Source organism: Dipodomys merriami, unplaced genomic scaffold (genome assembly GCF_024711535.1).
Source record: "Dipodomys merriami isolate MVZ:Mamm:240054 unplaced genomic scaffold, mDipMer1.0.p SCAF_22, whole genome shotgun sequence".
Lineage (NCBI taxonomy): Eukaryota > Metazoa > Chordata > Mammalia > Rodentia > Heteromyidae > Dipodomys > Dipodomys merriami.
Window position 1 is genome coordinate 9,985,878 of NW_027203604.1, and position 25,141 is coordinate 10,011,018.

A 25,141-nucleotide genomic window follows, 5' to 3' on the forward strand; every position below is an offset into this window, starting at 1 on the left:
AATAAATATATTTATTTATATCTATGTATATCTATAGGGTTTAATTCTTTTTTCCTACAACTCAGATATAATAATGTCACTCCTGTCATTAAGTCTTTTCTTGCCATCTTAAGTCTTTCATGTGCTGTTCAAAAGTTAATAAAATTTATCCTTCATTTACCTTTAAAAAACAAAAAACAAACAAAAAACCAGTCAGGTTTTGTGGCCTTATTCCGACTGAAGCTGTCCTGGGGACACAGTTGGGTGTGGTGAGTGTGACTAGAGTTCTGGAATGTGAGAATGAAAAAACTTTCCCGAGTCAGTGTGGTAGACAGAGGAGAGGAGAGGATTGCAGATGTCCACCTGGCCCAGCCTCCTGCATGTCCCTGACCCCCACCCGTTCCTGGTCGCAGCTTTTGCCTTCTGTCTCTTGCAGCTACCTAGGAAAACACCATGATTGAGACTGTCTTCAGCTAAATGCCACAAATTAGGTGCAAAAAAAAAAATGGGACTGCTGGAATCTAGCAGTTATTGGGGCAGACAACAGAATCCTCACCCCCATCAGCTTGTCATTGGCTTTACTAGCACCTCTGACCAAATGTCCTCGACCTGTGGCCTCACCCCTATCTGTAGAACACCTAGAAGAACAGTCTTACTTGAACAGAACCTCTCTGGTAAACCAGCTCTTTAGGAATTGATTTGGCATCTCACTTCGGGAACAACCAAGGCCCTAACCACTTTCACTGTACCATTTCATTCCTGTCCCACTGGGGGGGGGGGTTGGTAACTACCAAGAACTTATACCACCCACCCCCCAAGGCATATGGCAAATCCCAGCCAGAGAGTCTGTCACAGCAACCAACAGAGGCCTCCTTAAAGGGAGCTTCCACGTGCCAGCAGACAAAGGCTGAGGGAGATCCTCTTTCCTCATGAAAAAAAAAAAAACACAAAAGTCCAGCTTTTAGAGATCCTAACTTCCCAAAGCATGAACTAAAACTTGTGGAATAAGGAGGAGAGGAGGGGTCATCTTTCACATACCCCCAATCTAGTCTATACCCTAAATTTTCTGGAGAACATAGTGAAAACACAGGAGGATGAAGGAGATACCACGGGAAATCCCTTCTAGAAGATGAAAGCAGACAAATGGCAGCCTCTTGGTTCTCTGCAGGAATCCTAACCTAAGAACCTGGAGGACCTTATATAGCAGAAATGCAGCCAACCTTTCGAAGGCCTGTCCTTTCCTCACAGCAAGTCCCTGGTGGCTATTGTATGAGTTTCTACAATGCCTTCCTCTCCCTGAACTAAACTTTTAGGACCTCCACCCTATTCCCAGGCTAGGCCCTTGACCCAGAATATGGTCCAACCCCAACAAGGAACACAAAACTTGACTCTGACAGTGGCTAAGGTCCGGATGGAGGACCATCTCCCATGTCCTCTCCCAAAACAACAACTTGTAGAATATCAGGCTGTATATCTCAACAGAGGACCACAGTAATTCCTCCTAAATGTAAACCAGCATCTAAAATGGACTGTGCTGAAGTGAGTGAACAGAAGGTTTAAACATCTAAGTTTGAAAAAAGCACAAGAGAAGCCAAAAGCCAGCCTACTTCCAACATTCCAGGGCAGCCATGCTCACAAAATAACAAGTTAATAACCTCCATTTTTTCTGGGAATTCTAGCTGCTCCCACAAACTCCAGGAGTCTGACTGGAGCCACAGAGCCAAGACAGGGTAATGAGATGGGCAGCACTGTCCTTCCCTTAGACTCTCAGCATAGCAGTAACTGATGTCGCCTCAGGGCAAATTCCCAGGCAGCTGATGTCAGTGCCAGCCTCAGGATTCCCAGGCCTCCCCACACTTGTTCAGCACTCTATAGTCCCGTGTGAAAACAATTACTCAACATGTTTTAAGGAGAGTCCAGGAACTTACAACCTGGATGACCCAACCAAGGTGATCTACCCAGGAAATCTACCCTGCAGTTCAGAAAGCACCTAAGTGAAGGATCTGGAAGATAAGATTCAAACAGTGACTAGACAGCTGGGTGCCATGGCTTACACTTGTAATTCTAGCTACTCAGGAGGTTGAGATCTAAGGGTTCAAAGCCAGCCTGGGCAGCAAATACTGTAAGATGCTTATCTCCAATTAATCACCAAAAAAGCCAGAAGTGGAGCTGAGGCTTAAGTGGTAGAGCACTAGCCTTAGGAAAATATTCTCAGGAATAGAGCCCAATCCCTGAGTTCAAGTTCCTGAACTGATGCTCATGCCCATGCACGTGCACGCACACACACACACACACACAAGTGAATAGATATCATTCAGGAAGTATCACTCAGGAATTTACTTACCTAGAACCTCACACAAAAAATATCTGGAAAATGTCCTGCAAGTCTACCTGGCAGGAAGTTAGAACAGATCAAAAGAGGACATGATCACTCTGTGTGTGTGTGTGTGTGTGAGAGAGAGAGAGAGAGAGAGAGAGAGAGAGAGAGAGAGAGAGAGAGAGAGAGAGAGAGAGTGAATTCTGTCTTTGCTGCTACCCATGCTTCTTCCAAGTTCAATACCCACAAAATCCCATGCATATTGCATCCTTCAAAGGTCCTGGATCCTGTGTAAATACTTCTTAAGAGCTTTGCTTCTTCTTCTTTCTTCTTTCTCTTCTTCTTCTTCTTCTTCTTCTTCTTCTTCTTCTTCTTCTTCTTCTTCTTCTTCTTCTTCTTCTTCTTCTTCTTCTTCTTCTTCTTCTTCTTCTTCTTCTTCTTCTTCTTCTTCTTCTTCTTCTTCTTCTTCTTCTTCTTCTTCTTCTTCTTCTTCTTCTTCTTCTTCTTCTTCTTCTTCTTCTTCTTCTTCTTCTTCTTCCTGCCAGCCTGGGCATTCTGTTTATGTGGTGCTGAGGAATTGAACCCAGAGCCTCCTGCATGTGGGGCAAGCACTCTACCACTGAGTCACCTTCCCAGCCCAGCTTTGCTTCTTTGATCCCAAAAGTTGCCTGATTTTAGAGAGAGATACTGTAAGTTACTGAAACACCGATGGGGTCCCCAACATCAGGCCTTGTGAGCTAAGCAGTCTTAGCTTACGTGAGGCCCCAGCCTCACCCTTTCTACAGCCTGCCTTTGTCTTTCTCTTCCCTGTCTCCTGTGACCCAAGCCCCTTCTCCACTGCCAAGATGGCCAACACCTTGCACTTACTGTAAAGTGCGGGGAGAAGATAGTAAGAAGAGCATCATTTGTTATCCTGCAAAACCCCTTTGCTGCCCCACCAATTACAGAGCTGCAGAGGGCCTAGACAAGGACATATACTAGTATCATCCATGGGCTCTAATACCTAGCCTGCCCATCTAGACAGGAGAGCCCCTTAAACCCAGCACATATAGTCCCTTGAGCAGAACCCTCCAAAGAACAGTCTTGGAGGTTGGGAAAGGCACCTTCATGCCAAGTCCACCAATGGTCAGACATGAGTCATAGGGGGAGAGACATCCACCTTAGGGGACCAGTCTAAAGACCAGATTGGCATCCCTACCTTCAATGGCTTAAGAGTCCAGGGAGATAGTGGAGGTAGAGAAGAAGATGGCCTTGCCTGTGAAATAACAGAAGCCACTGTGCTAGAAAATACTAAATAATATAAACCTTAAATGTGTGAGGTCTCTGGGGACAGTAAAAGCCTTTCATCCTCTAGAATTTTGACTTCATGGGAACCCCTAAAAAAGCAGAACTGAAAGTTCAAGTAGCTCAGGAGACTGAGCACCAAGTGAGGATTGAGTTGGAGAAATAACCTCTGGACCTGGTTGGGGATATTCCTCAACCTGAAGGATGCCATCCTGACAAGTACCCCACCCTATTCAGCCTGCTTTCTAAGGCCTCTCTGCCTAGTATCCAGAACATGCCCAGGAGAGGTAAGCAGCACAGCAACTTCCCAAGTGCCTTGTAACTTATAGATATAAATGAGGGTATAACAGAGACAATGGGAAATAGAGGCTCAGGGAGATGAGAGTTAAGAGCAGGACAAAATCAAGGCAAGATGTTTGTTCTCCTAATGTGAGAGAAGCCTGTGACGCCTTCCCAATCCTGGGGCCTGAGGCCCTCTCCTGAGGTCAAGAAAATAGGTACCATTGAGAGGAAGACTACCCAACTCCATCAGAGATGAGACCACATCCTCCAGAAAGCCATAGCAAGACAAGGATGCACAACTTCCTGCACCTAATACAAAAGGCAAAAGGCAGGATCAGGCATTACCCATTCGCTAACAGTGGGCAGCTGAAGCCCACACGCTTATGGTGTCTGCTGGACAAATGTTGTTCAATAATATTGGCCATTCCGGTTGTTCTGGCATGATTAGAACTTCAGGAGCTTCTGGGCTTACATTCCAACGATTACAGGGGTCCCCAGATCCAGAGCAGTCTAGCGATGGAGCATATGGGACGTTAATCACCAGACTAGTCACAAAGGCCACAGCAGACGTTTACAAGAAGGAAAGCAATCCGATCTTGGTATTCATAGTGCCTGTGTCCCCATCTGGTCTCTTGTCAGTATAAGATAACTAGGACCCCTGTCTCAGAACACCTTCACCATTATCCAACATGCTGTCTGGTTGACCCGATTATGCTTCTCCTGTCTTCCCTGTTGAGGAAAGGTTTCTTGTTTCTATCATGAGCTCAGGTTTCTCCATGTACTGGTGGTTTCTTAGTAGATCCACACTGAATCTGAAGGATGGGGCTTCTTTCCGCATTGCACATGGTGTAGGAAAGATCCGCATCCAATCTTCCTCACAGTGGCTTCTAGAGAGGATGGGCACACAAGGGACAGCGGTACTGTTACCCTCACACCAGATCCCTCGTTGCACCTTAAATGTCCATCATTAGGATACTGTAGAAACCAACTAAAGGAAGTCTTTGGGGTTTGTCAGGCTAAGGCAACCCAGGAGAATTCCACCCAGGGTCTGGGTGGAATGTATCTTTCACCTTATTCCCTCGAAGGTAAACTTTGTGTAGCTGCGGATGTGGGTACACAGAGGTGCCAGACCTGGGCCCAGCAAAGTGGTTCTCCAGAGGCGAATCACCTCCTGGATTTCCTGGTGAATGACAGAGGATGGCTGCCCCAGGAGCCTCTGGTCAACTTGATATAATCTGAAGGAGAGCCCTGACACTCGCCATAGCTCAGCCTGCATGGCATTGAGTCTTACCTACCACTTCGCTCTCCCTTCTTCACTCCACATAGCAGAGACCACCAGGGAAACTATATTTCTGCCTAGGGGATTTTAGGAGCCCCTAATACGACAGTGGCTAAGGAGCACATTGCCCTCACTCACTACTAGCTGTCTTCTCTTTGGAGGAAAACTGTGTGTGCAGTTACCAACCCCTGGGAGAAGAGGGCCGTGATGTGACCTCAGGGCTGGAATCACTTGTGTTGGCCTCTTCCCTGGACTCACAGGTCTGGCTTCCAGAGCACAGGCCCAGAGAAGGCCCTTTAGCTCCAACACAGACTGGAGAGAAAGCATAGCTTTGATGTAGGGAAGATTACCTTCCTAACATATTTAAGAAACCTGTAGGACATTACCTTTTGGATTCTACAAATGGTTAATTGGTAATTAGTGTGAAAGTCAAATCTAGGAAACTCTGTCCATAGCTGCCAGTTTGGTGACTTTTGCACATATACGTGGATCCAACATTCTTCCCTGGTGTGGTAGGAATACCTTGGAGCAGTGAAGGGCCATCCTGGGCCATATACTTTGTGTATACTGTCTCTTATTTTGCCTCAGAAACTAACAGGGAAGATGTAAGCAAACATGCTTGGTACCCACAAGGTAATAGGTTTTGTCAAATGGCTTGACATGGCCATACTATGCTTCTATCCCAAGTTTTCTTATCACAGGGCAGAGAGGATATGTAAAATATGAGAAGACAAGGCAGAGGAGCCATCATTGGGTCCCCTATAAGCTAGTAAAAGATGTGCTTCATTTTCTGGGGAGAACCCTATAACAAGAGGTACCACAGAAGCAAATGACACATCATGGCTCTAGACTTTGCCTGTCCTGAGCCTGTATGTGGGACTAGAATTCCTTTGGGTGTGAGTGTGGCATGGAAAGGATCTCCTGAGTTAGGCCTTCCCTGATGATAAGAGCACCTCCAGAGTGAGCCCAGCAGCAAGGGGGAAGCCAATGTCCCAGAGAGGGTAAAAGTGGTACACACAGTGAAGCTGGAAATGGGAGGGAGGAACTTTCTGTGCTTTCTCCTGCCACCAACCCTGTCCTTCATGAGGCGACAGATCAGTCTACCAACAGGGACCACCAATGAGACATGTAAGCCAGACCAACACTGATACCACTGTGGAGGCCTACAGAACTCTCCACTGAGACACACATCATCACCATCCTGGAGATTTCCACAAACACCTGTAACAGAGATCCATACAGACATTTCAATAGAAACCACCCAGGAATCTCCACTAAGGCTTACATGGATACCTCCATGAAGACAAACAGCAACCTCCAGAGATACCTGGAACCAAAATCCACATGGACACCACACTGAGACCCTACACAGACCTACAGGAAAACTACAGACACCACTATGACACCCACAGAGACCTGCAGTTAGACCCCACAGATCCTTATAGAATCCTTATGGATCCTTACAGAAATCCATACAGATACATACCGAGAGGTCCCCAAGTTCTCTCGAGGATCCCCCCAATTTCACAACAGAACAGCAGTATTCAAATAGAGATCTCAACAACAACAACAGAAAGAGAAATAGACTTGTACAAGGAATGACACTGAGAGGAGTTCCCACCCCAAGGCCTACTTCAATCCACAATGAGAATTCCAGTAAGATCTGCACTGAAATCCTACTCACTCATACAGAGATCCACACTCAGCCATCCCCAGATATCTCCACAAAGAGGTACACAGACATCTCCACAAAACACTCAAAAGATAAATTCTACAGAGACCCTCACATATGCTCACTATAACCCACCCTGAGACCCCCATAGCGATCCACATTGAATACCATTACAGACATCTACAGAGACCATCAGACACCAGATTTCCCCAGTGAAAGCACTTTATCAAAACCAATACTGAAATAATCCTCAGTGATCCACACACACTGTCAGTCCTCTCCGAGACTCAGACACACAGCTACACAGACACTTTATTCAGAGATCACACTCACAGAAACATATTTTGGGATTCACCTTCAAAAATAACAGATTAGGCTACCAACAACAACAAAAAGAAAAGCATATAATTATTTCCTTGACAAACATAGATGTGAAATTTCTCAAATTCCATAACACATTAAAAAAAGAACTGAATTCCATAGCCCATTAGAAAGATTGTGCACTATGATTAAGTAAGTTTCATTCCAGGGATGCAAAATGGTTCAGCATATGCAAATCAATAAGTACAATACAGTATACAAACAAAACCATGAGCAAAAATCAAATATATCTCAATACATGCATAAAAAGCCTTTGACAAAAATCAATCTGATCAAAGCTCTGAAGAAGCTAGGAAATGAAGGAACATACCTCAACACAAGAAAGGCTATATGTGGCAAACCTAGAGCTGGCATCATACTACACAGAGAAAATCTGCAATCATTTTCTCTTTTTTTCATGTGTATGCCAGTCCTGAGTCTTGAACACAGAGCTTAGGACCTGTCCCTGAGCCTTTTTGCTCAGGGCCAGTGTTCTACCACTTGAATCATAGTTCTACTCATGTACTTTTCCTTCCTGGGCTAGCTTTGAACCATGATCCTCCAATCTCAGACTCCTAGGTATCTGGGATTACAGGTATGACACACCATTGTCCAGCTATCATTTCCTCTTAAGTTAAAAACAAGACAAGGGTCTCAACTTTCTCCCCTTCTTTTCAATATAGTACAATATAGTGCTCATAGCGAGAGCAATGGGATGAGGAAAAAAAAAACCAGGAAAGCAACAGGTCAAATTACTGTATTTCTAAATGATAAGATTCTGTATTTAAAAGTCTCTGAAGTATTTACCCAAAACATATCTGATAAGAATTTTTAGCAGTGCATCAAGATACAAAATTTATAAACAAAAATCAGTGGCTTTTCTTTTTCTTTTTTTTGGGGGGTGGGGTCAGTTGTGGGGCTTGAACTCTGGGCTTGGGTACTATCTCTCAGTTCTTTAGCTCAAGGCGAGTGCTCTACCGCTTGAGCCACAGCACCACTTCTGGTTTTCTAGTGGTTTATTGGAGATAAGAATCTCATGGACTTTCCTTGCCCGGGCTGGCTTTGAACTGTGATCCTCAGATCTCAGCCTCCTGAGTAGCTAGGATTACATGTGTGAGCCACTGGCGCCCGGCTTCAGTGTCTTTTCTTATATCAACAATATAATTGCCTGAGAAAGACATCAGAACGATTCATTTGAAACAAACAAAATAAGCTCACCAGAGAGTTCCGGGAAGATGGCGGAGGAGAAGCTGTAATCTGAACAAGCTCTCGCATAGAAAGCAGTTTTAGAGTTCCAGTGAACAGTCCTAAGCCAGAGAATCACACCAAGTGTGCCATCACAGGACAGAGAGTTAGACAAAATAAGCTCACCAGTGGAAGCAAAAGATTTCTACAAGGAAAAGTATAAAAAGGAAATTGTAGAAGATATCCACAAGATGATAAAAATCTCCTAAGTTCATGGATTGGCTAAATTAACAATGTAAAAATTGCCAAACTACTGAAGATGATTTACAGATTCAATTTAACTCCAATCAAAATTCCAAGGTCCTCAGGAAGCTGAAATCTGAGGATCAAGGTTTGCAGCCAGCCCAGATAGAAAAGTCCATGAGACTCTTATCTCCCACAAACTACTCAGAAAAAGCCAGAAATGGTGGTGTGGCTCAAGTGGTAGAGTGCTAACCTTGAGCACAAAGAGTTTAGTGGACAGCACCCAGGCCCTGAATGTAAGCCCCAGAACTGGAAAAAAAAAATCCCAAGATCATTCTTCACAGAAATAAAATCTATCTTAATATTTGTCTGAAACATAAAAGACTCCAGAGAGTCAAAAGAATACTGAGCCAATAAATAAATAGATAGATAGATGGATAAGCAAATAAATAAATGGCATGTTGCTGGTGCCATCATAATATCAGACTTTATACTACATAGCTAAAACCAGCATAATTGTGGCACATAAACACCACAAAGACCAAAAGGAACCACACACACATAGCCATTTAATTTTTAACAAGGAGCCAAAAATGTGTGTTGGAAATACCACAAATCTTCAACAAATGGCACTAGTAGAACTGGCTATATGCATGTAGAAAATATGAGACTAAATTCTTATCACTCGCCCTGTACAAAAATCAAGTCAAAATAGATCAAAAATCTTAATAGAAGATTGGAAACTTTGAAAGTACCACAAGAAACTTCAGAGAAAAAACAGGAAGTTACAAGTTATTGAATAGAACTTCCAACTGCCCAGAAAACAAGAGTAAAAATAAACAAATGGGATTACATCAAATTAAAAGGCTCTGCATAGCAAAAATAAAAACCAAAAAATTCAATTACCAGAACCAAGAGACAATCTATAAAATGGGAGATAATCTTTATCTATTGAGTGCCAGCTATTCAACAGAGAAGGAATATTATCCAGAATATCCAAAGGGCTAAAAAAATTGAGCACCAAAAGAACAAATAATCCAATTTAAAAATGAGCAAATGAATTAGACAGATGATCCTCAGAGGAAGAAGTACAAATCATGAATAAATATATGAACAAAGTTGAACATCAACAGTCATAAAGGAAATTCAGATCAAAATGACACGGAAACTCACCTAGACAGAATGTCAAAATGACACGGAAACTCACCTAGACAGAATGGCAATCATCAAGAAAGCAAACAACAAATACTGGTGAGGATAAAGGGACCCACTGCTATTGGCAATGTAAACTAGCACAGTTTCTGTGGGAATCACAATGGAGGTTCTTCAAAAAAAACTAAAACCAGATCTGTACTACCTCCCTGCTATACCACTTTTGGGCATACATATGGAGTACAAGTTGACATACCAGGGAGATGCCTGTCCACTCATATTTATCATGGCACTATTGGCAATAGCCAAGCTATGGAGTCAGCCTAGAAGCTCATAAATGGATAAATATGTGATATATACATATGTGTGTGTGTGAGAGAGAGAGAGAGAGAAAGGGAGAGAGAGAATAACATAATATATAATGGAGTGTTAAGCACAAGGAAGAATGACATTTTGTCATGTGCAGGAAAAAATAGAAATGGAGATCATCTTGTGGAGTGAGATCAACCAAGTTCATAAGGTCACTACTGCAAGTTTTTGTTTATATGTAAAAAATCTAGAAAAAAAATGATGATGATGGTGGTGGTGATGATGATGATGATAAGAGGAGGAGCAGATGGAGGACAGTGTACAAAGATTATATAGAAGGCTTCAGTGGGGGAAGAAGAGGAAAGAAAAGGGTATAAAGGGGGAAGAGAAGAAAAGTACATTGTCAGATTTCTATGTGTAGTCTACAAAGTATAATAAAATGCATCAAAGAAGGAAAAAGACAGGAAGAGAAGGGTGTAAGGTATTTATGAGGTGAATTTTTTCAATGTACAGTGTATACATTTATCAAATTATCAAAATTAAATCCCATTGGACTATTAATTACATTTAAAAAACTAATCATGATCTTTTAAAGGGATTGTAATGACATTTGCCATGTATGTGTCACTGGTTCAGTCTCTAGATTATTTATCAAGATGAGAGATTCATAGCTCTTTCTCTAAAAGAGTAACACTTGGAATGTGTGCACAAATACATAACAACACAAAGGCATGTCAGAAAAAATGCCTTTTTTGTCCTTGGAAAGCAGGAAGAGCTTTTTCAGAGATGCCTCCCTGAACACAGAACCTCCCTCTCATAGTCAGGGCTGGTGTGGGGCCCTAGAGATAGAAAAGACCTATCTACAACAGCCAACTTGGAGGGGCCCTGCAAAAGCAGGTGAAGAGAAATCCTTCAGCTTACTCAAGAGTTGATGTCCCAAGAGTGGGTGAGGTCTGTGGATGAAAACAAGAAATCAATTCAAGAACTAAACAAAAATGATAGCAACATGGGTAAAAAAAAAATCAGCAAAGAAAAGGAAACTGGGGGGCAAACAAGAAGAAATATTAGAAATGAAAAGTTAAATAAATAAAATAAAAGCAAGCTGGGTGCTGGTGGCTCATTCCTGTCATCCTAGATACTCAGGAGGCTGAGATCTGAGGACCACAGTTCAAAGCCAGTCTGGGCAGGAAAGTCTGTGAAACTCTAATCTCCAATAAACAACTAGAAAACTGGAGGTGGTGCTGTGGTTCAAGTGGTAGAGAGCTCGCCTTGAGTTGAAGAGCTGAGGGACAGTGGCCAGGCCCAGAGTTCAAGCCCCACAACTGACAAAATAAATAAAATAAAAGCAATAGATATCCTGTTCATGCCCTGATTTTATATACTTTTTTTTTTTTGTCAGTCATGGGGCTTGAACTCTGGGCCTGGGCGCTGTCCCTCAGCTCTTCAGCTCAAGGCGAGTGCTCTACCACTTGAGCTACAGCACCACTTCTGGTTTTCTGGTGGTTTATTGGAGATAGGAGTCTCACGGTCTCTCCTGCCCGGGCTGGCTTTGAACTGCGATCCTCAGATCTCAGCCTCCTGAGTAGCTAGGATTACAGGCGTGAGCCACCAGTGCCCGGCTCTGATTTTATATACTTGTATCTATTGATAAACATTGTGATACTTAGGGAAAAAAGCAATAGATAGTATTATAGGCAGACAAAAACCAGCAGAAGAAAGATTTTCAGAAATAGAGGATATTCGGACAGTGGGAGCTCATGCCTGTAATCCTAGCTAGAACTGAAGATCAACCTTTGAAGCTAGCCAGTGAAGACAAATCGAAGACAAAACTCTTCAGTTCACCAGCAAAGAAGTGAAGGTGTGGCTCAAGTGGTAGAGTGCCAGGCTTGAGTGAAAAAGCTAAGCAAAGGCAAAACACCCCAAGTTCAAGCCCCACGATTAGTAAAAAGAAAGACAGAAAAAGGAAAGGAAGGAAGGAAGGTAGGAAAAAAAAGAAGTTCTTACTGCTTATAATTCTACTACACAGGAGGCTGAGATCTGAGGATCATGGTTTGAAGCCAGCCCATGCAAAAAGGGTCTATGAAACTTTTATCTATACTTAACCAACAAAAGCTGGGAGTAGAAGTTTGGCTCAAGTGGTAGAGCAAAAAATCCTTGAGCAGAAGAAGCTAAGGGAGAGAGTCTGAATTTAAGCTGCACACACACAGACAACAGACACACACACATACATACACACACGGGGGAAAAAGAATTACCTCACACAGCACAAACCTGTAAGCTAGGAAATCAAGCAACAATATATTTCAAGCCCCGCAGGACAGTAATTACCAGCAAATAATAACATATCCAGCAACGTTATCTTCGGATTTTGATAGAGAAATAAAAACCTTCCAAGATAAGAATAAAATATAGCAGTTCATGTCCACCAAACCTACAGTGCAGAAGATACAGAAGGGAATAATATACACTAAAAAGAAAGATAGACTATCACAGAGACCAAGAAAGAAAAGACTCACAAAAGGAAGGGTGGCACACATGATAACCAAGAAAGTAGCAAACATGCCCAACTCAGCAAAGCAGAAAAACATGAAGAAGAATATGATGAAAGAAAAGAACCAACCATACAATAATTAATTTGAAAAAGAACAGGAGAACCACAGGAAACAGCAAATACTTCTTAATCATAACCCTAAATGTTAACGAGCTTAACCCTCTAATCAAAAGACTCTGATTGTCAAGTTTAATCAGAACGTAGGATCCACCAATTTCTCATCTACAAGAAACACACCACACAGCTAAGAAACACACAGACTAAAAGACCAAGGGTAGAAGAAGATACACCAAGCAAGTGGAAGTCAATAGAAGAATAGCTATATTCATATTAGACAAAGCAGATTTCAGGCAAAAACTAGTTAAAAGAGATATAGAAAAACACTAATATCAATACTAGGAACAATTCATCAAGAAGCTATAACAATTTGAAATATATATGCATCAAAATACCAATGCCCCCAAATTCATAAAACAAACATTACTAAAATAAGGGGACAGTTAGAATCAGATACAATAACAGTGAGTGGCCTAATACTCCACCTTCATTTATATGTAAAACACCTGGAAAAATATACCAACAATGATATCTGAGAACTAAACACCCTCAGTGAACTGGACTTAAAAGATATATATATCTTAAAAGATATATATCTTAATAGATATATATATAGAGAGAGATTATTTCGTGATATAGCAGATTACACATTCTCAACAGCTCATAAAACTTTCTTCAATATATATCATCTTTTATACCATAAAGAAAATACAAAAAAAATTGAAATGGTTTCCTTTATCCTAACATACCATAATGGAACAAAATTAGAAATCAATAGTGAAGAAAACAGGGGCTGGGAAATTGGCTTAGTGGTAGAGTGCTTGCCTAGCATGCATGAAGCCGTGGGTTCTATTCCTCAGCACCACATAAGCAGAAAAAAACCAGAAGTGGCACTGTGGCTCAAGTAGTAGAGTGCTAGCCTTGAGCAAAAGAAGTTCAGGTACAGTGTCCAGGTCCTGAGTTCATGCCCTAGGACAGGCAAAAAAAAAAAAAAAAAAAAAAAAAAAAAAACCACAAAAACCCAAGCCAACAAACAAAAACCAATTTAAGAGTTACAATCTAAGAATGATATGTTGTTATACAAAAGCTTTGCTTAAATATTGTATGTAAAGTAGTACATTTTATTGATAGCAACAATAGTTTCGGCCTTTATTTGGAAATACATTTTCCTTCTGTTTAAATGGAGAGATTTATTGTATGTGGACTTTTTTTTGACAATTTTTAGGGGGGATATGTGGTAGTGTGTTACTGCTTGTAATTCTAGCTAAGATCCGAGGATTGTGGTTTGAAGCCAGCCCATGCAAAAAGAGTCTATGAAACTCTTACCTACACTTAACCAGTAAAAAGCTGGAAGGAGAAGTTTGGCTCAAGTGGTAGAGCAAAAAAATCCTTGAGCAGAAGAAGCTAAAGGAGAGTCAAACTTTTATACTTTTTCATTGATTTAAGAAAAAGCTATTAGTATCCAAAAATATGATGCACTCTACTCACATTGAACTAAATCTCTGTACAACTAAAAATATTAAATCTAAATCTCTGTACAACTAAAAAAATTAAAAATACCCTTTATAGATTCAACTTTATACTTAACCATTTGAAGTTTTGAAGATGAATTTTAAAGACTCTAACAGAAATTGGAAATTATTTTTAGTTCTATTTAAATTCACAATGCTAAATAAATATAAAAGAAATGTGCATTCACATCTGAGATGATACAAGGAATGAACACATTATGTGGGAAAGTTGGAGTTGCAGACAGAGGAGATCCAGATTGTAAATCTCTTGGGAAACAACAAAAATGACAAAGACAAGCCCAATTTTTCAAAAGTTACAAAACAGATGGACCTCAAGGAAGCAGCCAATGGCTTGGTTCAACAGGATATGGCATGAGATCTGTCATTGGCAGATCGAGAGGGTGGAGGTGGCCTTGGGGGGGGGGGTCTTAAAAAGCCTTGAAAAGTGGAAGCAGAGGAGGGACTGTGGTGCAGTCTCTCTTCCCCCTGTCCCTGCCCCTCCCCCTCCCAGCTGTTCTTTGTGACCAAGTCACAGTTCTGTGATGCAAGCATGAGCCTTACCGCCTGCTCCCAAGGGCAGCTTACCTGAGCTCAGTTGCCTGAGAGCAATACTGCGATTCAGACGATGGAGGATATTCTCTCTTGTCTGAAAAGCATTTTCATGGCATGGCTGAACCCCAAGTCCACAAGCATCACAACATGGGCAATAGACATGATCCTTGCCTTTGTCTGTGGAGTGGGGCTTTTCCACTTACTAATCCCTTACCTACAGAGTAATCTATTTTTACCTGAAAAAAGAAAGAGGCTGAAGAAGGTAAGAACCCTTATTATGCTGCATTTAACAGAAATGGTTCTCTACGGATCTTTTCATTTTTCCAAAAGTACTATTAAGATCTGGAGAGGGGAAATCCCGGGAAAGGAGAGAGCATCTTTCTCCTAGGCTCTGGGAGGCGGGAGAGAGGCATGAGTATATTGCCACTGTGTGTGTCAAGTGCCAGGGAGAAATCAAACACTGAAGCTTGGTAGTAAAGCACTGGGCTCGTGAGAGTTGGGGAATTGAGCACCAGTTCGCCCGTCCCCTGTCATGGCAGGAGTCTGAGGACCACACTTCTTCTCAGAGTTGGGCTGATCAGAATGATGTGCTTAGACCCTGAAAATCTGCCATCAGAGGCTGGGTTGCCTCTGTCCTGAGGAAGCATCAGCAGAGTTGAGTCCATAGTATTGAACAGAAGAATAGCACTGAGGCCACCTATGGTGGGTCTTACCTAGAAATCACAGTGTACTTTGAGGAAAACAGAAAACCTTCAACCATGCTAAAAACAGGAAAAGGACAGGACACAGGTGAGGCAGAATGTCATATTATACAGGAACAGGGAATATCCACAGCGAGTGGAGAAGGGAGCCCCAATCTCTTTCTTTCTTGTGTTTCAGACTCATGTGGGGAAGAAATGGCGGAGAAGGTGCAGGAAGAAGAGGGATACTCTGGCAGGTAGGCTTTGTCCTTTGACTCCAGAGGGGATTTGAACTCATCTGTCCCTGACAACTACAGCCAGGTTTCCGAGGTTGTTAACTGCAGACTCCTGAGACGGAGGCGCCAGGGAAGGACATCAGAACTAGGAACATGTCTCAGGTTTTGTGCTGTAATGAAGCTATAAGCCCTGGGGAATAGGACCCCAGAGGGGTGGGGCAGTGGGAGACTTGGGAGCAATGTGGCTTTCATTTGGAAGTCGGAACTGTAGGCTCACATGTGGACACTTCCCTGAGAACCCATCCTCCACAGGGAAGGTCAGAAGGCCTTGGAGGTTGGCCAGAGGTAGAAGGATCTTGTAAGTGATGAAGCGCTGCCTCTTCCTGGACCTTCCTAATACTGTCACCAGCATAAGGCTGTGGACACTGAGATTTTAGCTCGAGTCTTAATTGCTTCCTCTGCTAAGGGATAGTCCATGTATCCTTCAATAACATCTCAGGGTCTTCCCTTCTCCATAATCTTAATCTCCATTTCTAGTAACCAGAGACTGCCTGGAAAAACTGGAGGTCACTATGAATCTGGCTTCTACTCTGCAAAAGTAAGGAACTTATCCATGCTTGTACTTTTATTCCTACTTAGGCTGCCCTGGACACAGTTTGGTGTGGTGGGGTGTGGTTATAGCTGGGGAGACAACAGGCTTTCTAAAGTCAGTGTGGCAGGCCATGGAGGGGGCAATAGCTGCAGTGCTCAGCATGGCCTGGCCTTACTGGCCTCTTGGCCCCTATCTGCCTCCTGTCTCCTGCAGCTACCTACAAAACCTCCAGGACCAGGAACACCTTCTTCAACAGTTAGATAAAGATGCCACAAATGAGGTGTTGAAACCTGAAACTGATAGAACCCAGCAGACACTTGAACAGAGTGCGCAAAATCCTGTGCCCAGAACCTTGCCATTGGCTTCCCTAGCACCTCTAACTGAGTGTTCTTTGCCTATACACCACCTAGAAGAACAATCTAACTTAAATACTATATCTCTGGGAACCATCTCCTGGACCCACTTCTTAGAAAATGCTGATTTGACCATTTACCCCTGGACCACCTTGGGCCTCGACAGCTTTCACCGTGTAATTTATTTGCTGTGCTGTTGGTGGGAATCTGCCAAAACCTTATTTTTACGCACCTGGGCATGTGGCACAACATCTCAGCCAGAAAGCTTGCCCCCACCACCAGCAGAAATCTCCTTCCAGAGAGACTCCAGATTCTGGCAGACAGTGGCTGGAGGCATCTCCTTCATTAAAAACAACATCCAACTTCTGGAGATGTTTATCTCCAAAAAAGTGAGCCAAAAGCTATGGAGGGAGAAAGAAAAGAATGGGCCCTTTTTCACACCATTGAGCCCAGGCTATCCCCCAGAGAATCTGGGGGACCTACTGAAGTCACAGAATAACGAGAGACACACCATAAACAAACTCCTGTGGGAAACAGAAGCAGAAATGTGGCAGGCTCCCAGTTATCCACAGGGCTTTTATTCGAAGGATGAGTTAGACCCTGGGGATCTGAGACGCAGCCAGTTTTTCTGGGGCCTACCCTCTCTGCATAGCGAGTCTCTGATGACTTCAGCCTGGCTCCAAGCAAGGTCTTCTGCTCATGGAACTAAACCTTTCACATTTAATAATGTTTTCTTAACTGAACCTCCACCTAAAGGAGCTCTACATTTTTCTCAGCCTCAGGATGCTGCTCAACCTCAGCTTGAGACACAAAAGTTTCCTCCCCCAGCATCTAAAGTCCTGACCGAGGACCACTTCCCGCACCCATTCCCAACCCAACTACCTTCTACTCCACCACAGATTAATACCTGTAGGGCATCAGGTCTGATATCTGAACAGTGGGCAGCACAATCATTATTTCCAAATAGACCCCAGGATCTTGAATGGTCCTTAAAAGAGCGACTGAAATGTGGCGAAGTTTTAACCTCTAAGTTTGAAACAACTCAGGAGATCATTAATCAACCCACTCTTAACCTTCCCCAGGGCAGCAATGACCCCCAGATTAATAAATTAGACTGTACCTTTTCCAGGAACTCTATCATCCTTGAGTGCCAGAAGCCTGAGGGGGAACCTCAGAGTCAAGAGAAGGTCACCAAATATCAAGGGCAGCACTTCCCTTCCCTTGGACTCCCAGAACCCCAGCCGATGCAGTATCAGGATAAATTCCCAGGAAAAATTGAGTGCCAGCCACAGAATAAGCATGAGTTTCCCCAGCCTTCTCAGCCCACTTCACTCAGTTGTGAAAGCAAGATAGAGTCCACATTTTCTAATGAAGTCCAAGTAGCTTTCCCTCTGAACAACATAGAGCAAGATCTGGAGAGGCACCCGGTGAAGGGTCTGGAGAACAATGATGTTTTAGAAAGTGACGGGACGAGGCAAAAGAAGTACTCAGGAAGTCACTTACCTAGAACACTAGATAAAAAATACCTGGACATCCACCTGGGGAGGAAGCTGGAACAGATTAAGAAGGGCATGATTCCGGTGCGTGTGCGTCAATCCTTCTTGGCTAGAAGAAGTGTTTTCTCCAAGTCCAATGCCTCTTCAGAACCAAGTGTAGTATCCTGCACAAATCAGCCATCCAGGGTAAACACTTTCCAGGAGCTTTTGTTTCTTGATACTAAAAGTCGCCTTATGTTAGAGACCAACACCATAACATGCTGGAAGAAACACCGATGGTATCCCCAGCTGCAGGCCGGTGACCCAAATCTCAATTTATGTGAAGATCCAGCTTCACCTCTTCCACAGCATGACCTTCCTTCCTCAGACTCCCGTGGCTTGAAGGTGTCCAAACCAGAAGAACACGGTCAGAAAGATTCAGGGAAGGAAGAAGTAGGGAAAGTATCAGTAGCTTCATTGAAGCTTCTCTTCTCTGCCCCGTCACCTGCAGAAATACAGAGGTCCCAGGGGCATAATCCATCTAGGATCAGCCATAGATACACAGAGGCCTGCCCGTCTGAACAGAACAGCAGCTTGCCCCTTAAACCCAGCACCTCCAGTCTCCTAAGCAGGACTCAACATCAGAGGACTGTCCTGGAGACTGTGAAGGCCAGTCTGAAGCCAAGTCCTAGTCCAGTGATGGCCAGTCCTAAGCCACAGGGGAGTATGGACATGGTCTCAAGGAACCCTTTCCTTAATGGAACCACTCTCAAGAAAAAATTGGCATTCGCCCCTCCAGTGACCAAAGATACCAAGGAAACAGAGGAGGTAAAAAAGGAGTTGCCTCCTAAACCAGTAACTAGTCTGTTTCAAAACTCTCAAATAATTAATCTGAAGAGTTCAGAGTCTCAGGGGACTAGTAACAACCCCTCCCGCTCCAGAAATTTTTCACCAGACTCTGGAGATTCCCAACAGAAAGCCCATTTGATTTGTGAGGTCCAATGTAAACTGGGGGTTGGCTTGAAAAAGCCACAAAACCCAGCCACTGACATCCAACACAGCCACGCCGACAAACTCCCCACCACAACCAACCAGTCTTCCAAGGCCTCTTTAACCAGCACCCAGAACATGTTTCAAACAAGAAGAAATCCAGCAACTTCCCAAGTCCCTCGTGACCTTTGGATGAAAACAGAACAAGTTCCCAGGGACATCAGAGTTGAAGTGCAAGGACAAAAACAAAGCAATATGTTTGGTTCCCATGCTGATAGACAGGACTATAGAAAGTCTGATCCAGGACTTCAGGAAAGGGTAAAGCCTTCCCAAAGTTGGGAATTGAGCCCTCCTTCCCAAGATAGGAAAGTAGGCTCCAATGGGAGGGAGACTTCCCAAGAGATGGGACCACATCCTTCCGAAAAGACAAAGGGGAAGAATTTTCTGCAATTTCTTAACCCTGATACAAGAAACCAAGAGAAAGAAGACTCCCAGCCAGGAGTTGAGTTCCCAGTAGCCATTACACAGAGCCAAGGTGCAGGAACTAGCAAACAATGTTACACAGACAGTGGGGCGACTGAAGCCCAGTCACTCATGATGCCTGATGGACAGATACTCTTGAACAAGACGGGGCTTCAGCATGAATGTGACCCATGCCAGTTGTGCTACCATGGAAAAGGATCCCAGGACATACATTCTAATTACCAGGACATACACTCTAATTACCAGGACATACACTCTAATTACCAGGACATACATGCTAATTACCAGGACATACATTCTAATTACCAGGACATACACTCTAATTACCAGGATATACGTTCTAATTACCACGTGCATCCCTCTGATCCAGAAGAAACCCCAATAATGAGCTGTGGTCATCAGGCCAGTCACAGGGGCCATGGCCACCCTACTGAGAACAGATGTACCACAAACAAGACTAGCAATCAGCCCTTGCTGCCCAGAAAGCCTGTTTCCCTAACCAATTCCTGCCGGGATAGGCTGGGTGGCACACATGCTTCCAAATATACTTACCGTCATCCAGTGTGCTACTACCAGAAATCGGTCTTGTCTGGGTGACCAGATTGCTGAGGAAAGCAAACCCAATCTTGTATTGCTTCTAATAAATTTATTTCATTGTATCCCAAGGAGTGAGCTTTTTATTCCCTCTGTTCTGGCTGGGTGTAGGGAAGTCAGCATTTGGACTTCCCTACAATAGCTTCTAGAAAGGATGGGAGCACAGGGTGGGACAGTGGCTCTGAGGACTCTCCCTAGGTCTCTTACTGCACCTTAAATGTCCATCATTAGAAACAAACTACAGAAAACCTTCAGGATTTGTCTGAATGGGCAATCCAGAATTGAGCCTCATCCCAGCATCTGGTTCAACCTGGCTTTCTCCCTGCTCATTCTAGGATGAACTTTGTGCAGTTGTAGAGGTGGGTATGGAGATGCACTAGAGGTGTCCCAAAGAGAGTGAGGGAATGTTTAAAGTATAGTACAACCAACTTGGGCTCAGGTTGAGAGAATCATTGCCCCCTGGATTTCCTAGAGAAAAATAAAGGTCACCTGTTCCCAAAGGCCCTGCTTGCCTGGATGGAGGCTAGAAAGGAGAGGAGGCCAGCCAGCCAGCCCCTGTAGCTCAGCCTGGATAACAGAGCAGTATCACCCACTATCACCTCTGCCTTCTATCTCTAGAGCACAGACTATCATAGATACCACAATTCTATGGGTGGGTGGGGAGTCATACAACCGCCACTGAGGGGTGGACTACTCTCTCCTAGTGTCATCTACCAGCCTTTTGAAGCACAACTGTGTGTACAATATAACCTATGAGAGGAAGGAGGCATGATGTACCTAGAGAGAGAGAGAAACAGGTCAGAGGGATAGAGAGACAGAGGCAGAGAGAGGAGAGGAGAGAGAAGGGGGAAGAGGGAGGAGAGAGGAGAAGAGGAGAGAGGAGAGAGTTGGGAGAATTGTTAAGGTTTAGTTAAGGAAGGAGGCAGAGTGGCAAAGGGACACTATCATCATTGCTGTGGACAGAAAGCAACAGAGCTCTGGCATGGAGTTCTGACACCTCAGGGACTGAGACATTCACACCGGCCCCATCCCCAGGACTCACTCACAGGTATGGTTTTCAGATCACAAACTTGAAGACACCCCATTATCCCTAACACAGAAAGGAGAAGAGACAAAACCTTGAAGGAAGAGTCACTTCCTAAAAGAATAAGAGCCAGGCGCCAGTGGCTCATGACTGCAATCCCTAGCCAACTCAGGGGGCTGAGATCTGAGAATTGAGGTCCTAAGCCAGCCCAGGCAAGAAAGTGCATGAGACTCCAATTAACTACCCAAAAAGCCAGAACTGGAGCTGTGGCTCAGGCGGTAGAGTGCTAGCCTTGAATAAAATGCACAGGGAGAGTCCCCAACACCTGAGCCCCAGTACCAGCAATTCCAGAAAGAATAAGTTGATAGTTGGGACTAAAGCCAGGTCTAGGAAATTTTGTATCTCACAGGCTATCACCCTTCCCAGAGGATGTGAGGACTGAAAGGTTGGCCTGAAATCACACAATAACCCTGTCCTGGCCTTTAGTCCCCTTTTTGCCCTAGAGATCAGCAGGAAAAAGAACCACAGACATGACTAGTCCACATAGGTCAAGTGAATTGCCCCAAACGCCTCAGCTCTCAGGGTGAGGGGCAACCCAGGAAAGGCCCTGCTAGGCCTTGCTCTGCATCTGGTGCAAGTTTCCTCATCACAGGGTCTGTTCACATGGAAAACAGGCCAAGAGAGTAAGAGGAGCCACACTGGATTCCACACCCGGTGGGCAACATGAACCACTCCAGAGGCCACATTTGTTCTTGTGCTGGAGGTGCCACTGAGCCAGATGAAACAGCATGGCCCTTCCTCCAAGCCTGTCATGGTTCCATGTGTGGGACCAGAACAGAAGCCCGTAGGGGTGTAGGTGTGGCAAGGAAATACTCAGTCAGACCTTCTACCTAATGATGACAGTGTCCTCCAGGGTGGGCCCAGTAATGAGAGGAGCCAAGGTTGCTGAGGCCGTGCTGCTTGGTTATCTTGGGGGAATGAGAGGTAGGTTCTGTCAGGATAAGATTTGGACATGGGGCCGGGCGCTGGTGGCTCACGCCTGTAATCCTAGCTACTCAGGAGGCTGAGATCTGAGGACTGCGGTTCAAAGCCAGCCCGGGCAGGAGAGACGGTGAGACTCCTATCTCCAATAAACCACCAGAAAACCGGAAGTGGCGCTGTAGCTCAAGTGGTAGAGCGCTCGCCTTGAGCTGAAGAGCTGAGGGACAGCGCCCAGGCCCAGAGTTTAAGCCCCACGACCGACAAAAAAAAAAAAAAAAGATTTGGACATGGGCTCCAGGGATCTGAGTGTACAAGTGCAACAGTACATCTGGAGAACCAACCAGAGGCAGGAACAAGGAACTTTCTCTTGTTTCTCCTGCTATTGACTCTGCCTTTCTTGGGCATCCGTGAAGCTATGGACCAGACAATCCAACAGAGACCTTCACTGAGACTGACCAAAGGCTCCCTCCCCACGTCCGTACACACACACACACATACACACACACACACACACACACACACACACACACACACACACACACACACACACACACACACACACAGTGTCCATCATAGAGATTCCAAGAAATTCCCAGACCTGTGATGGAGACCCCCCTGGAGGAAACAGAGACATAGATATGTCCACAGACACTTCTGGTCTAGATTCATGTAGATACCACCATTGAGATCTCCACAGACATGAGAGATCCACACAGACAATCACGGACTCAAGAGACTTCCACACTGAGCTGCAGCTGAGGCACCATTATGGAGATGCTCACAGAGACCTCCACAGACCCACAAGGACTTCATCATGGAGATAGGAACTCCCAAAGACCTGTGACCAGTCACACATGGTTACCACCACGAAGACCTTCTCAGAGATCCCCACAGAAGACCTCCATAAAGCCTCTTTGATGGAGATTTACACTGAGGTACCTCTGAGACCTCCCACTGCCACACAGTTCCCACATGCAGCCCCCTTGTAGAGATATTACTCATTAGGCCTGACTTCCATTGAGACCCAGTGTTCCCTGAGACCTCCCATGGAGATAGTCCAGGGACATCTCACTGACCAGTCCTTGAAGTGATTTCCTAAACACAATATGCAAAAAGATGTCCACCTAGAACATGCACAGAGAGACAGTCACAAGAGCTGGCACAGAGACTTCATAGGAGATTTTACACCATACTCTCTCACAGGAGTTCATATTGCTCATAGAAATCTCCTGCAGAGATTTTTACAGACACTCCTGAATTCTCCCACATACACACTCAAGTTTTGCTCTGCTCCTGGAATCCTGACAAAGATCTCACACAAAGAGACCTTCTACAGAACTTTCCAGTTAACACCATGGGAATGCTCTGCATAGATCTGACTGGATGATATGTGATGATCACTGTCGTTGTTGTTTGTGGGGGTGGGTTGTGGGGCTTGAACTCAGGGCCTAGGCTCTGTCCCTGAGCTCTTTTGCTCAAGGCTAGTAGAGCTATACCACTTTGAGCCACAGGAAAAAAGGCTGACTAAAGCAGTAACCAGGTGGTGGGATATTAGCATAAAAACAGACACACAGATGTGTGACTTGACCAAGAGCCCAGGGAGATACACATTTAAGTGTTCTGTTCTTTTCAAAAAGGCTTCCCAGGTGACTTCATGGGAAATGAATGAGTTTTCAAAAAACAGCAGTAGGACAATTGATACACTGATAGAAAACAATAAACTTCACACTGCACCCCAACATAGGAGGCTGGGTGTAGTCTCCCAATATGCATCCATGTCCTCAGCTTCAGTACCGGCAAAAACGAAGGCTGTCTTTGAGATCATGCTGAATTAACTGGATAGGCTCTAGATGCCATAACAAACATCCTTGTAAGAGAAGACTGGAATGGGAGTAAGGCCATTGAAGAAGGAAGTATAGATGGTGGAGTTATGCTTCCAGCCAACTTGGCTTCCAAGCCAAGGAGCACCAGGCTAGCAGTGGCAAGGAACCATTTTTTCCGAGAGTCTTCTGAGAGGGTTTGGCTCTACAAACTCCTTGGTTTCAGGCTTCTGGAATCTAGAACTGCGGGTAAATCAATATCTGTCATTTTTGTGACAGTTCTGGGGGGTTGAACTCAGGGCCTGGGTGCTAAGCTAGTGCTCAGGGCTAGCCACAGCTCCACTTATAGCTTTTTGGTGGTTAATTGGAGGTAATAACCACACAGACTTTCCAGCCCAGGCTGGCTTTGAATTTCAGTTCTCAGATCTCAGCAGCCTGAGTAGCTAGGATTACAGGAATGAGCCAACATCTTGTTTATAATAATTTTTTTATAGCAGTCTAAAAATCTCATTCAATTCAAGCAATTAGTTCGTGTATTCTCTGGCTCTAAATATAGAATCTAGAACTGTGACATCTACAAAATGAAACAGGTAAATGTCCTCATTAATTTGGTTGAGATAAGCAAATTTTACTTGCGGGATGCAGAAAAAAATATCATCCACTAGAAAAACAAATTTTGATCACCTAATTTTCAAAAGTCACTAGGGAAACCAAGTGCTAATGGCACATGCCTGTAATCCTAGCTACTCAGAATGCTGAGATTTGAAGGTTGTGGTTCAAAGCTAGCCACTGGCAGGAAAGTCCTTGAGGCTCTTATCTCCAATCAAAAAGCTGGAAGTAGAGCTATGAAGCAAGTGTCAGATTGCTACTCGTGAGTGGAAAATCTCAGGGACAGTTCCCAGGCCCTGAGGTCAACCCCCAGGACCAGTACCAAAAAAAGAAAAAAAGACATGAGGAGAGATGGGGGAGAATGATGGAACAAGTGACACTGATCAGAAACTGATTTGTTAGATTTATACAACTACTTACAGTTCCTTTAAATTTGAAATGAAAAGAAAAATTGGGGCTGGGAAGGTAGAGCTCAGTGGTAGAGCGCTTGCCTTGCATGCATGAGGCTCTGGGTTCGATTCCTCAGCACCACATAAGCAGAAAAAAAGTCAGAAGTGGTGCTGTGGCTCAA

At 44.1% G+C, this 25,141-nt stretch overlaps 1 protein-coding gene and 1 long non-coding RNA gene across 2 annotated transcripts in view; one reads left to right on the top strand and one right to left on the bottom strand.

Moving 5' to 3' along the window:
• Positions 1-25,141, bottom strand: part of LOC138834696 (uncharacterized) — an 89,157-nt gene that overhangs the window by 27,540 nt on the left and 36,476 nt on the right. The gene's annotated exons all lie outside the window — the stretch shown is intronic.
• Positions 14,807-20,207, top strand: LOC138834695 (spermatogenesis-associated protein 31E1-like). The gene is made up of 4 exons (XM_070033321.1): positions 14,807-14,995; positions 15,613-15,670; positions 16,187-16,247; positions 16,455-20,207. Exons 1-4 carry the CDS (start codon positions 14,807-14,809, stop codon positions 20,137-20,139), a joined length of 3,993 nt encoding a protein of 1,330 aa, XP_069889422.1. The 3' UTR covers positions 20,140-20,207.